At 42.2% G+C, this 14,829-nt stretch overlaps 1 protein-coding gene across 2 annotated transcripts in view; it reads left to right on the top strand.

The window, feature by feature from the left end:
- The first annotated feature begins 560 nt into the window (after positions 1-560).
- The window catches only part of BMPER (BMP binding endothelial regulator), a 250,362-nt gene continuing 236,093 nt past the window's right edge, over positions 561-14,829 (top strand). For both annotated transcript variants that reach the window (XM_077775354.1, XM_077775353.1), the window contains exons 1-2: positions 561-693; positions 1,718-1,803. In XM_077775354.1, coding sequence (XP_077631480.1) covers positions 561-693; positions 1,718-1,803 — 219 coding nt within the window. The remainder of the gene's footprint in view (positions 694-1,717; positions 1,804-14,829) is intronic.

The following is a 14,829-nucleotide window of genomic DNA, read 5'->3' as shown; positions in this document are numbered from 1 at the left end:
CCCGCCCCTGTGCGCCTGAGGTTGGAAGGGAGGAGTTTGGGAGCGACTGTACTTCTTTTTTAAGGGCGAAAAGCGTTCGCCTCTGTACTTTTACTAATCGACCTTGCGTGTCGTTTCAACTTCTGTCCTTCCTAATGTCATGACGAGCAGACACTTAAGCAGTGAACACTGATGTCCAAGGTGCCTCGCCCGTGTGTCCGCTCAGCCCGGCAGTCCGCTGTCGCGTCCCCGCCAGAGGGAAGCAAAGCGGGGAGTGGAAAGTTGCTGGCCCCCTCCTGCGCCCCGTTTGTCGCTCCTTCCCAAAGCTGGGTGGTGAGGTGCCCCTTCGCCCCATTTTCTGCTCTCTCATAGGGTTGGGGCACCCGGGCCTGAGCAGAAGCGGTGTGGCATTCCCCGTCAAGGGAGGGTTTTCCCGAGAAAGGGAGGAGGCACCGAGCGCGCCGGGCCGTGGAGACACGNCGACTCTCAGGCTGAGAGCCCTTTTTGACTGCGAGCGGCGGTAGCGGAGCAGAGGCGGCGGCGCGGGACCTGCAGTCGCCCGGGATTCCCTCCAGGTGACGATGCTCTGGTTCTCCGGCGTCAGGGCTCTGGCTGAGCGTCCCTGCCGGCGCTCGCCCGGGATTACCTGCTGCGTCTTGCTGCTGCTCAATTGCTCGGGGGTCCCCATGTCTCTGGCTTCCTCCTTCTTGACAGGTAGGGGAGGGGGCGGGAGGGACCAGCCCTCCGGGACGCAGCCTTGGTACCTGGGAGGCGAGGCACTGGCTCGCCCGGGGGACTGGAGGGTGGGGAGCGAGCACCTGGGCGCCGGCCACCCGCGGGCCGGTGGGGATGAAGCGGAGCCCGCCGTGTTAAAGGGTGGGAAGGCAGTGAGTAGGTCGAGGGGTGGAGGACTGTTAATATCAGTATAGTGATAATAGAAATTCTACTTGAATTTGAGAGATTTCTTTATTTTTATTGTTTTCCCCAACCCTCGTTTTGGTCTCTTCTCTTCCTGTGCGTGCCAAGGAAAAACAATTGCGCCGTTTTCCACATCTCCTTCTTTCTCACTCTATAAGGTTCCGATATAGCTTCTGTGTGAGGAGTGCTTTTTAAAACACTGGCACTTCAGACTTTGAATTTAAAGAAACTGTCATATTTTAAAAGGGTAATACCAGCAGGATATAATAATGATATGCTTTCAGGCAGGTGAAGACCTCAGCTACTATTCTGAAGGACATACTTTACTGACACCTGGTGCAGAAAAGAAAATATTGAGTCAATATCTAAGAGAGGAGGAGAGAAGATTGTTTCAAAAAGTGATTTAAACTCAAGATAATATGAGGCAGATTCATATAAAGACCTGTTCATTGCTGCAGTCCTGAATTGGGTTCTGCCCTAATGTCCACTTTGAATTTTTTTTTTCGCATATGGGGAATGTGTTTAGTTGAAATACTTTCATCAAGGAGTAGTACTAAAGATTCAGTGAAATACTTGGATTTGTACTTAAGTCATCCGAGAGCAGAGAATCTATATATGGCAGTCTTTTTTTTTTTTTTAAACCTCAATACTATTTAAAATAATTATTTTTTAGGGGGGATTTGGTTTTGTTGAGTTTGATAATTTAAAACTTATTAGAGATTTCTGAATTTGGGTAGTTGCTTCAAAAAGGATTAGTGTAAAAATTTAAATGTTTGCAATAATGCTGCTAAGTGAGATTTAATTTTCCCCTTCGCTTCAGGTTCTGTTGCAAAATGTGAAAATGAAGGTGAAGTCCTCCAGATTCCATTTATCACAGACAACCCTTGTATAATGTGTGTCTGCTTGGTAAGTATGGAGATCAGGTAATGTGAAGCTCATTACTCCATTAGACAAGGTGAATCCATTAAATGTAATAATATAACCAGATCTTTAAGATGGTTTTTAGTCATTATAAAACTGCACATAGCTAGCAAATTGAATTCAGTTGCATTTCTTTGGGATTCTTATTTTTGACGTCATCCTTATATGAATAAAATTAAGATGGGCTTCGTGAGGCCCATTTTATCATCTCAGTGATAAAATTATTGTTGGCCCTGTCTGTTCCTGGAATGGCTGTTGCCACCAAATCATAGGTGCCATCACACTTTCTGCCTTGATTCCCTCGTCTTAGTGGGAAAATGAGATAACATTTACGTGTAAAGGTCAGGGATAAGATATGTGACCAGGGGAAAGAGAGGTGACAGTCACAGAGAACAAACATGAGGACGAAGCGTAATCTTGGATTTCTTTGCCTGTGATACCCTAAGATCTCAAAAACAGTCTTTATATTTCTGATCTGGAAACATGAGTCAGAAAGGACATTCTATCCTTAACAGAGAATGACACTTGGCTGTCAGCTGCTTAGTTAATACTGACAGTGGCTAATAGATTAAAAAAAATAACTTGTTTCCATTTATTTTAGTTTAATAGTTAATGATAAGATCTAATGAGTAACCACATGGGGGAGATTAAGTTATATGAACAAGAATTTCTGAGATGAAATATGGACTCACAAAGAGCAAGTTGACAGTGTTTTACATGCCAATCACTTTTGGCAAAACTTGGTTAAGAACCACACATCACAAAACCCTGCTGGAAAAACATTAAGGCAGTCAAACGCAAAGCCCAAAAGTGATAGATGACTGCTAGTTATCAGATCAACATGCTGTATGGAACTGGAGAAGGGATTCTTCTCAATTTAGGTGAAAGCCAAGCCATCTGGGTTTAAACTACCCAAACTTGCTCATGACAAGGGATGAGGTCAATGTTGCAAAATGATAAATGAGTGAAGGTGAATGCCTGTATCAAATGATTATCAGGTTCTGAAGACTTAAGGGAATCAACAGAAATAGAGGTAAAAATGCATTACATTTGCTGAGATGGTAAATATTGTTACCTTTTACTAAAAGAGAGCCAGAAAGGGGCTCTTTAGATTTTGTTTGTGAGTTGCCTTGTTTAGTTAGTGATCCTTCACTAAATGACCTGTTGAAAAGAAGCTTTGCATTTAGATTTTGTCTCCATTGTATGTTTACAATTGTAGTGGGGAATGGAGGGTGGGTTGGGGAGTGATAACCTTCCCTTTTCATTGATCTTATCTGTGTAATTTGAGTAAATTATTTTATCTTAATCTGTTAAGATTTTAGGGGAAATCACTGAGTAACATTTAAATATGCTCAGAGCTCCACATGTGAAAATACGGTTTTTCTCTTTGGCAATATTACTGCTTATAAAGTTTAAATATACAGTTTGCAGACTGTTCCCAAATAGCATTATGAAAAATTCTACACAGAGCAGTCTCCCTTTTCAGTATTCTCGTTAGGATGGAAAATAGTGCTTTTCTCTGAGAGCACAGCCTTACTGAAAATAAGGTAGTTGTTAGAATCTTGCTGTTTTGAAGCTACAAGAACGAATCGGAAGAGAAAAGATGCCTCAGTTGAAATTCAAGTGGGAATGATTATTTACTCTAAAAAGCATTGATTAAGCTCAGAAGGATAGCAAGTTTATTTATATCTAATATTTGAAGGTATCTGCCTTGAGGGAGAGCTGTTAGAAATCCTTTATAAACACGTGAAGTCTTGACTCTGGCAATCACTTGTTATTCGTAAGATGTCTTGAGCTCTTCCATGAGCTGAAAGGTTTAGTGATATGTTCTCCTGACCTTTGCACAGATTTAGGATTATAGGACCCAAGCTATCATAGTCGGTGCTTCCCAAACATTTGTAATGACTTGATAAAATTGAGAAGGAATAGATGGATGGCCACTTCTCTATTTGTGTATATTCTTGTAAGTTTCTGAGGGATCTACTGCAGTCCATGGATCTCAAAGCATCCCAGACTGCAGTCAGGGTGGTTGGCATTTTATGCTTTCATTGGAAGGCAGCCATATTTAGTAGATAGGTAATATCAGTAATAGCGACATTTACAAAACACTTTATTTGCTGGTGCTTATCTAAGCCCACATTATTTCATTTAACACTCCCAAAAATCCTTTGAGACCATTTTCCCCCATTTTACAGGCCACGAAACTGAGGCTGAAGGAGTCTTGTAGCTTGTGAAATTCATATTGTAGTAGATAGAGCTGGAACTCCCTCTTCGTTTCATTTGCCTCTAGAGCACATATCTATAATTAAGTGGAACAGGCTATTTGCTTAGTAAAAGATGTGAAAAAGCAAGAAAAAAATGCAAAGATTGTTGAATTATTTTACTTCTCGGTGCTGCTTGAGTTATTTTGGTTTTTTTCTTTTGAGTCTTTTTGGAGTTCAGTTAGCTAACATTTGTTAATCACATTATATGAAAGGAAAATCTCGTTATGATTTCAGTTGACCTGCAGGGAGCTTTAGTTGTGAGCTGATTTTATGTATGTACATTAAGAGGGTATGTAATAGTCAAAACTGTACTTTGGATAAAGAAAATAGTCATATTTAGTTTGTGTTGGTCCAGCCTTTTGGCAGAAAGTTACCTAAAGCTGAGCACAAGCTCATATCTTATTTCATAACATGTACTAAAAAAAAAAAAGAAAGAAAGAAAGAAAAAAGCTAACCTCAACGTATGCTTAAAAAAGACGTAAAATGTTACAGTTGGGAGGAAATAGGTGGCCCAAAGTCCTGTATGTAATTACAGTGTAAAAGCTTGAAAAACCCCACAAAATCAACTTGGCCTGACTTAAACTTTTAAGCTCCGCAATGTTTTAAAGTGGAATGAGCTCATTTCTGTGGGAATTTTGAGGATGACAGCGGGCACGGTGGCCCCGGCAAGCAGAACCGAATAATTGTATTCTCATTTATCCTCGTCCGCTTGGGCCCAGCATCTTGCCAGAATCTGCGGTGATCCAAGAATAACCTGTCCGTTAGCTGGTGATGGATATAGTTTTAAAGTGTAGGAGTCAGAAAAGCTTCAGTTCATCTATTCAAGGGAAAGGTGAGAAGCTGGACCAGTGTCATGAAATTGAGGGAATCCGGTAGGCAGCTTAGATTAAAGATGCAAGCGCTCCATTGTTTCGTTAGAAAGCAGAGCGTGGCTTGCCTCTGCCTTCAAAAATGGGCTTTTATGGGGCTGAGGAAGGAGGGCTCAGACTTACCGCTGTTTTGTATGATTTTTCCCCCCTGCTTGCTGGAATTTTTTTTTTTTTTTCCTCCAAAATGCCTAGGAAAACACAGTGGTGCCTTTCCTGAAGCACAGCTGATAAGAGCCAGTCACGCTCAGATCATGAATCTAAAACAATCCTCTGGCTCTTTTGGGGATCCCCGAGTCCACCAAGTGTGACGTAGAGGTGGTCTTCCTGCTTGTCCCTTTCCCGCCTCACTGTCACATAGAAGGAAATGGCACAAGCCAGAGTGAGTTTGACCCAGTGCTGGAAACCAGAGAAAACTTTGGAGGCTGGGACTCAGAAACCAGAAGTCAGTCAGAGCTTAGTTTGGCATACATTTTGTTCAGCAAAAAACCTTATTCTGAGGTTTAAATTTCCTCTTTTAAATCCAGACGTGTAATGTAGAAATGGACCCTTCTGCTCATAAAAAGCAGCGTGAAATTTGGTGTTTCAAGAAGTGAGTTCCACCTGTCTTAGAGTCAACCAAGTGGTGAGAGCAGGGGAGACCTTGTCTGCTGTCTTCTACTTTTAAGTCACAAAAATCCTCTGTCACTAAATAAGTAGCTACCAGCATCTTCGGTTGTCTGGGGTGCCTTATCTCCACAAAATCCTCATTTTTTTATTGTTGAAATTAAATAGCTAGAAAAGAGGTATCTATTATCTGAACAAGTGTTAGGCACATGTTGGAGAATGAGGGAGGTAATGCTACATTGGGATTCAGCGTGTGTGTGTGTGTGTGTGTGTGTGTGCGTGCGCGCGTGCACATGAGAGAGAGAGAGGGAGAGAAAGGAAATATGAAGTAGTCCAGATGTGTTCAGAGAGATACTGCCCTTAATATATGCACTTAGATTTTTATAAGTTTTTGACAATTCTTTCGTATCGCATTGATCACAATTGTTTCAAGCTCTTTGGATGCTCACTAAGGAAGTGATCAGGATTTGTTTGTTTGTTTATTTTCTGTTAGAAGGTGTTGTGATCAATTGCCTTTCCATACAACAATGTTCTCGATGGAACGGTTTTAAGGGAAGGTAACTTATTTATAGCATTGTGCTGGCAAGTTCTCCAATACTACCTCTGAAGCAATTTATTTCTACCCATGCTTTATTGAGGCTAAGAGAGGCAGAGCAAATGTCCTGAGGTCACATAGTTACTAAGAGTCAGAACAGGGATGTGAAGCCAGTTTCTTCTCCACTAAACCAATTTGCTTTTACTACTTTTTTTTAATTTTAATTTTTTTACTTTTGCTTTGTTTACTATTTAAAGACATCTATAAATGTTTCTGAGGGCTTCAGAGAGTTATTTCAACCTCTGCAAAGCTGACATAGGCTCTCTTCAGGGGCGGTTCGAGTGATTTTGGTCTTATAGCACAAACTAAGTCTGGAATTTGGAAGATCCTTTCAAACCAAACCCGCAGTGCAGTGAGCTTTTGTCTGGCATTGCATCATATTTTGGCAAAGAGCTTTGTCCCTGGCATCAGATGGGCCTGGGTTCAAATCTAGGCTCTGTCTCTTGCTGGTGGTGAACTTGGGAAGGTTATCTTACCTTTCTGAGGCTTGGTGTCCTTATCTGGAGAGTGGGATGGATGTCAATACCAAGCTCAGAGATCTGCTGTGAGAATCAAGTGAGCAACAACATTTAAGGCTTAGCCCTGGGTTTGGCATAGAATGAGCTTTCTAGAATGATTCATTGTTGTTGTTGTTGATGATGACGTTATTGTTTAAATTCTTATTTCCTCACATGGAATAGGATGCAAAGTTTCATCAGAAAAGGAAAAAAAAAATAGAAGAAGCGTGGAGATAATGATGCCAAGCCCACCCATCGTTATGAATGAACGGGGCTAAGTCAGGAACATTTGTGGGGTTTTCTGTCCCTCCAGACTTGGACTGGGCTGATCTAGGCTGCTTCCTTATTGGTCCAGTGGTCTGCGAGCCCTGGTATAAGTTTTCCCCTTGCTCTCCATTAAACACTAAAAAAACTTTCCATGGAAGAGGGGCCTCGTTTTTCTGCCGAGTATTTACATCTCTATGCCTGTGGGGTCACCTTCACTTGTACTTTTATTGGCAGAGGGATAGAGTTGGGACTCAGGAGCGCTGTAATTCTGGAAAAACTGCCTAGTGGTCTGGCAACATGGGGATTTTCCTGGCCCGCCTCGTGGAAGTCTCTCAACCCCGTTCCAGACCTGAGTGGGTTTTTGCCGCCCATTTACTCGTGTGCTCCCCTTCCTCATTCCCCTCTCGTCCACATCCCATTTTACACACAGTCTCTGGCCTTTCAAGTGCACATCAACAGTGAACTGTGTTTTAAGTCTAGGAAATAATGCTGAGGAAAGGGAGCCCTTCTCTAGCCTGGAGTACAGCTATGGTGAAGGCAGGAGAATCAGACAGAAAAGCCAGGCAAGGCAAAACAATGGAAAAAAAGGGGCCGTTAATAAAAAATTGGTTGAACAAATAAAGGATATCACTATTTCGCACCCTCTTCTGTGGCACTGCTGTCCAGCTGACAATATATTGACTCCTTTGTGATAAAAAGAATATGAATAACACCACCTTTCATGGCACGGGGAGGTCAAGTGTGCTTGTTGAACTTAGTTAAGATCAGCAAATGAGCTGAGTGTGTATTTTAAGACCTCTCGATTCCCAGTTCTAATTCTATAAAACAGGATTCAAAGCACTAGGGATAGCAGGTTATAATTTCAATAATATTATTCTTTCTTCCTTCTCTCCACACTTCATTCTCCCTTTCCATTTTATTTTATTATTTTTAGCCTTTTCTGTGTTGGAAGCATTGTGCTGGTTGGGCACCTTGGGGAGGCAAAGACTGATAGGACAAGCTCTTGCCCACAGCTGAATGGGGGGGAAAGACACATGCATAAATAAGTTCCACAGGAATGACAGAAAAGCACTATAATAGACTCAAACCCAAGTACTGAGGTCGTTGTGATTGAAATCCGACCAGACTATCTGGGACCTTGACGGGTGGGGGAGAGATCGTCTTGGCAAGGCATTGTTGAAGGAAAGGCACAGACGAGTGTGTGCCTGGGAATTGTAGAAATGGCAGAGTCCCGAGTACCTCAAGCTCTGGTAGAAGCTCAGGTTAGAATGCCTGGTGGGAACCAGCCAGGGGAGAACCTTGAGTGCAATAATAAGGAGATTGTTTCACTCATGTAATTGGTGAGGGGAGGGGGGAGAGCTATTTCTGTTTTGTTGCAACCACATGACACAATAAGATGTGTTTTTTTATAAATGCCTCTAGGAGCATGTTTCCAGTGTGGCAAGGCTGGAGTTTGGACAACAGACTCTAGGGATCTGGTCAGGTGTCAGCTGTGGTCAGTCAAGAGCAAGCAGCCTGGAGTAGAAGGGGCAGTGGGAATGGAAGAAGACGTTGGGGTTAACCAATGTCATCTGTTCTAACCACCTTCCAGTTCTAGAATATGTGGATTAAAATACTCCAAGCCATGCCCAGCAAGACAGTCATTCACATGCGGTGTCATTATGGTGGCATGATATGCTATGGTGTCTCTGTAGCAATCACTTTGCTAATCACCTGGTGTCTGGAGAGCAGGGTGCAGCTGCCTGAGTAGAACAGTGTACTTCCCAGAGCTTACTTTTAAGATTCCATTTTTGCTCTATCCTGTTGCATGACCCATTTGGCAAATCATTGCATCTGGTAGATATTACCATGATCGTATATACTCTCAGCACTAGCACAAATTTCATGCAATAATCAAAATCGGGGAGCTCACCTTAAAAAAAGTGTACCAGCATGCTCGGATCCCTAGACTTGCAGAGGAATTTTAAAGCCCACGTTGATAGCACTTAGCAATAGAGCAGAAGTGGGAGCTGGGGCGAATTAAAGGGAATTTTGAGAGTTTTAGCCAGTGGCATAGACCGTGCAGGAAGAGAAGAGGTTACTGACATAGGTGTGTGAGAATCAGTGTAGACCTGATGAGTTGGCCCGGATGTGGACTTTCCAAGTGGGAAAGCCCAATAGGCTCAGAAGAGGAATCTGGACCAGAGAACAGCAATTCGATACCCATCTGCATTGAAATACACTTCAGAACTTTGGGAATAAATTATTTGTCCAAATTGAGCTTTCAGTAAAGGGGCCTATAAGAGTAATTAGAAGGGTTCTATTTAAGAGAAGGGTAGAGAAGGAGAAACCCATGGCAAAGGCTGAGTAGTTATAGAAGAAGCAGCAGAACCAGCACAGTGCAGGCCAAGGCAGAAGATGTTTGAAGAACAGAAAGGCCGGTGGTATTACATTTTGCAGCGTTAGACTGAAGATTTTAGGAGCATATCGAAGAAGGGCCTTTCTCTATTATCTTATGGGACTATTTGAAACGGTCAGAGGTGGTACCCACCTCCCTGGTAATTGCTGCCCATTTCACATGGAACAGAATGCATCAGATAGAATTTGGTGGAACCCAATTTGATAGAAATCCAAAACTAAGACTGCTGTGGGGATTTTGAAAATTCACTGCAAAAATCACAAATTTTCCAAACTTTGATTTGGAAAGATCTTAGCAAAAATGAATAAATACCACATGAAATTTTAAAAGGTACCAAAACGAAACTAATTTCACGGATAAAAGTAATATACTTTTCCAAACATCTTTGGAATGTTTCTATAGTTAAGTGCAAAATGGACAAGGTCACATTGAGGCTTTATTATTATTTATTATTATTATTATTATGAAGAAGAAGAAGAGCAACAATATAAAAGAGCCTGGCTAATATAAAATCTTACCATTATGAACTTTCAACTTTCAAGTTTGCTCTATTAAACTGTTAATGGTGCTTTAAAAATATTATGATATAATTGAATCCCTAAGCTAGGTCTTCAGGAAAAATATTTTCTTTCTTCGCTAAATTTTCAATATCTGCTTTGTCATTCAAGTATAGCTGAGGAGTGGCTGCCTTGGCCTCTGAAATTATGGGTTCAAGTCTCATGCAGGCCGCTTGTTGGCTGTGTATCACTCAACAGGTGACTTGCACTCTCTGAGTCTTAGTTGTGAGTACTGGGCAGATGGCAATGGTCCATGTACTCTGCCTGTGTCTCTTCATCTCTGAAGAGGAATAACAAGGCAGACCTGAATCTCTTGATTGGAGCCATTAACTGAGGTGATACCTGTGGGTTAAAGTCCTGATGTTTGTGAATGGCCTTTGTTAACAGTATGAATGGAATTACTAAGGGTAAGAACTTCCATAGAATAAAGTGAAGTGTGTGCCATAAACTAGCTTTTAGCACACAATGTAATGCGAATATTTTTAAGGAACAAAATAGTGTAGTGATTCCTAAGTCTACTCCTACTATTAGGTTGCAAGGCTTTGCGCCAGTTGCCTAATGTTCTGTATCTCTTTGCCTTCATTGTAGGGCCTTGGTCAGAACTGTGGGTCAAAACGTGTAAAGTTCTTAAAATAGGGTCTGGAATATGGTAAGCCCTTCCAAAATGATACTGCCACTGTCTAGGTGCTGTGAGATCACTGCCTGTGCAATGCTTTTAAGATGTGATTAAGTGGACTGCTTTTATTTTATTTTTTAATATTTTAATTTTAATCTTTTTTTTTTTTTGAGAGAGAGAAAGAGGCAGAGGGAGAGGGAAAGAGAGAATCTTAAGCATGCTCCACACCCAATGCAGGACCTGAAGATGCGGGGCTCTATCTCCCGACTATGAGATCATGACCTGAGCTGAAATAAATCTAGAGTTGGATATTCAGCCAGCTGAGCACCCCAGGCACCCCTTTGTTTAGATTTTAGTTGACACTTGTTTAATATGTTTATTGTGAATTACTGTCAGGGTAGACAGTGGAACTTCAATAGAGGTGACCGCTACCTTTTCTGATACAAGATGGAAAATGACACTTGTATTCGGGGTTTGGGAGGATGGGTTGCGTTTGTTTTTCATCTTTAAAGTTTCACCTGCTTGATTTGTGCCCATCTACTGACAACTAATCACAATGTTGCCTTCTCAGGAGGCCTAATTGTCCTTTTTCGGCACTTGCCATTGAGTCAGGAGGTGCCAGGTGGGAGGCAAAGATGTAAACTTAATTCCCAAGTGGGCCCACTGAGCCTGGCACTCCTGAGTCCGCTCCATTTGAGAGTGTGACTCTGACCAACCACAGTCACACATGCATGCCTGTGGTGCAGGACCTCATCCTTTACAGGCTAATCCCAGATTCACGGATGTGCCTGGATTTGACATGTGGGCCCTACAAATCCACGTGGCTTCGTATGTTTGCACCGCAGGCCCCATCAATTCCGCGGACCGTGTACGTTGTCTTCTCTTAAATAGCATGCTGTGTGTTGCAGTGCAGTTACCTGGCTGAATTTACGTCTTAGGAGATGAAGTCTGCAAGTCTAAGAACCTTGTCCAGCCATCTCTGCAAGCCCCATAGCTTCAGCGAGAGGTCCGCAACCTTGGGACTTGAGTAGGAGTCAGGCTGGAGTTTCCTGTTTATAGTTTGAGTTGTTAACACTTGGGCTAGCTCCCCCCCAAGAATGGAACTCCAAGTTCCAAAACATGATTCTTCCAGAGAGTTTGTCACAGAAGGTCAGCCCCCTCTATAAAAGACATCCTAAATAATCGTTACAAAAACACACTTTTCCCTTTGAAAGAATGTACTCACATTTGAAAATTTAGAGTCCTATAGACGTTAAGGCCTGCTTTTCTTTGTGACAAAAGGAACATTCTCTCTTACAGAAATATCCTGCTGTCAAAGGCAGCAATGTGTGTGACAATACCGGAGGTGTGAGAGGGAAGGATCTGGGATTATCTCACTCCTGCTCTCAAAAGTCACAATGAAAAATGCCTCCCCATCCTTGTAGCTGCTGGTCCGGGTCATTTCCGCCCCTTTTAGTGAGGCTGGAGCTCCGAAACCCTGATACAAGCTTTAATGTTTATATTGGGTTTTGGATGTTAGCTCCCTTGGCTTCTGGGAGCTGACTCTGTTGAAAATTATGTTTTTCTTTTAAGGACAAAGGCCTTATTGTATGTACATGTTGTGTAGTGTAATGAGGTTTTTTTTTTCTTTTTTTAAATGTTAGGTAATGGGTGGTACTAACCCAGATCTGCCAGATGAGAAGTTCAAAGGTAGGTCTGTAACCTGAATGGCAGTTATAAGATTTCACGAAGGTAACTTAACAAGAGAAAATGAGAGGGTGGGACAAGTGACATCTTCACGGTCCGGTGTGTGTGTCCCAAATGCCTCCCTTTGATGGAATAACCATAAAATCACTCTGGGAGAGGACCTTCAGCATGAGTGATGGTACCCAGGAGACACTTCAAAGAGAAAGACAGTGATAATAATAAAAATAATAGAGATAACAGTCATCCCACTTGACTTATAAAAACAGGCATTTCCCAAATAACTCTTGTATTCTTGGTCGGATAAATGGATTTTGGCTAGCTGGTTTTTCATGGCTGCCTAGGCCGTCAGGCGTAGGCTGAGCATTTTATTTTTAGAGCCTGTGTGGTGGTCCTCTATGGTTGTGCTCCTTGGTCCTTTTCAGCTGGGGGTGACCTCAGGAAGACTGTTTCCGGGAGAGCCTGAGCCTGGCCCACAGAAAAAAAGGCATGAAAACCAAAAGGTCCAAAGCTGTTCTTATATTTCTTTGGGCCTCAGTGAGAGGCATTTTTGGCATCTTTATCTTAACTCGTTTTCTCCTTCTCTGTAAACATCACTTTTTTTTTTTTTTAAACCTATCTTTCCTAGATTCCTCTTTGAGAAATCTGTGGACCCCAGCAATGGCCTTGAAGTTCTTTTAACCCCTCACTGCTTTCTTTTTAGTGAGCAAAGTAATGACATTGGCATACTTTTTCATATTTATTCTTAGAGCTTCTTACTGGAAAAAACCGGGGTGGGGGCGATTGCTTTTCTATTTTATTTTCTCATTAAGCAGAACGATTTGAGGCAAGATATGACAATTGCTCCCTCTTGGGTGAGATGCACCTGCATTGTTGTCTGTGGTCTGCGGTGCTTGAAGCTTCTGCCCCCAGTAAAGCCTTGCTGTGCCATATTTGACTGCTTCATCCTGTCCCTTTACTGCTCAGAAATTCGCAGATCCTAGAGGCTCTCACGGCCTGCTGGGTCTCTCCTGCCTCGTGGATTTATAGTGTAAAAGCAGTAGCATCAAGAAGTCTCACATAGCAGTGTTTCTTGGTCTCAGTGGGGATACTATTTTCCTGAATGAGAGAACATGAAAGATTAATCATATAGTTTCCCACTTGAGAGCTGCCTCATACCTGTGTTTATGCTCATTCGGGGGGAACGGGGGCTATTGGAATTGCGATGTCGTGATTTCCTGTTTTCAAGCACATGTGAAACAATGGTTCCGTGCCTGGTGGGACCCACCAGAAGTCGGCTCACAGTCCCATTAGCACATAGGTGAGCGCCGGGATGGAAATGCCTTTCCCCTAAGAGGTGACTCAAGTCAGAATTTGGGGAAGAGCTGGGTGGCTGGGAAGGGGGCAGGCATGTGCCATTTTTTCCAAGTCTCATTAGTCGAGGGGTGGTTTCTGTTGGAGGAACTAGCCCTTCTTCCTCCTTACTGGGATGTGCTGGGAATGTATATACTAAAGAGCGGTCGCTTCCTTTTTCTTGGGATGCTTATGTGTGTGCATGTAGGGGAATAGTTGGGATTTATTAAAAATATACATATATATTTTTCTGTTTTATATAAAACATACATTGGACAAGGGCAAAGAGAAACTTGCTTAATATAATTTACACACTATTTGGCCAAGTTACGGACACATAGGGTTTCCAGATTTTGGTGTTTGATTGAAGCATATGAAAATTTTGATACTTGGTGTTGACCTATAGAGACAGCAACTTGTATGGTTCAACCTAATATATACTTTGAACATCTTAAGGCTTTTTCACTGGAGAAGTTACCCTGACAAGTTATTGCAATGTATCTTAATAAGGCAGCCTTTAAATTAAGGGTGAATTTACACTGGGTTCGTAAACTAAACATAAAATGTGGTGATACAGTAAAACTAACACCTCTCAATCTCTGAACCCCCAGCTCTGACTTAATGGGCTCTTCTGTACATCCTCGGGCCCCTTCTGATGGTGGTAGGGGTAGAAAGAGAAATGATATTCATTTACCTTAGTACCAGTGAGAGGGAATACGCTGTGTGTGCTCGGCAGGGAGTGTGGGAGCCGAGTTGCAGGACTGAAAGAGAAAAATGATTGATGGTCGTTAAACTCAGCACATATTTATTGAGCATTTATGTTAATAATGGCCTGAGGCACTATGAGATTGGAAAAACACTTTTTAAAAAAATGAACAAAAAATTAAATTATGTTCCAGATGGTTTTGAAGTTATATATCTTATATTACTCTAGAGTTCTTTGAAAATTGATGAACTTTTGCTAGCCATGGGTATTTAACTCTTGGTTGGAATATTTGATTATTATTATTATATTAACAAATTATTATTCCTTGACTGTGGTAGGTTATAAACACACACACACACACACACACACACACACACAATATGTATGTATGTATTTAATATAACATTTGGATAATGGATCTAGTTTGCAAACTACCTTCTATCAATAGTCTGAAATAGAGGTATGAATGTGGGATTGAACCCATGGTCATGTGCATGTTGGAGAGGCCCTTCAAGTAGAGTTTGGGGCCCTGGTGACAAGGAACAGACAATTGCGTTTCCCATGGCTGGTGGCCTTTTCCTCTTCCCTGGCCTGCCCTTCCCTGCCCTCCCCCCCCCCCCCCCC

This window comes from Crocuta crocuta, unplaced genomic scaffold (assembly GCF_008692635.1).
Source record: "Crocuta crocuta isolate KB4526 unplaced genomic scaffold, BGI_CrCroc_1.0 scaffold197, whole genome shotgun sequence".
Classification (NCBI taxonomy): domain Eukaryota; kingdom Metazoa; phylum Chordata; class Mammalia; order Carnivora; family Hyaenidae; genus Crocuta; species Crocuta crocuta.
Note: the sequence above shows the minus strand (reverse complement) of the source record. Positions and strands in the feature narration are given on the sequence as shown.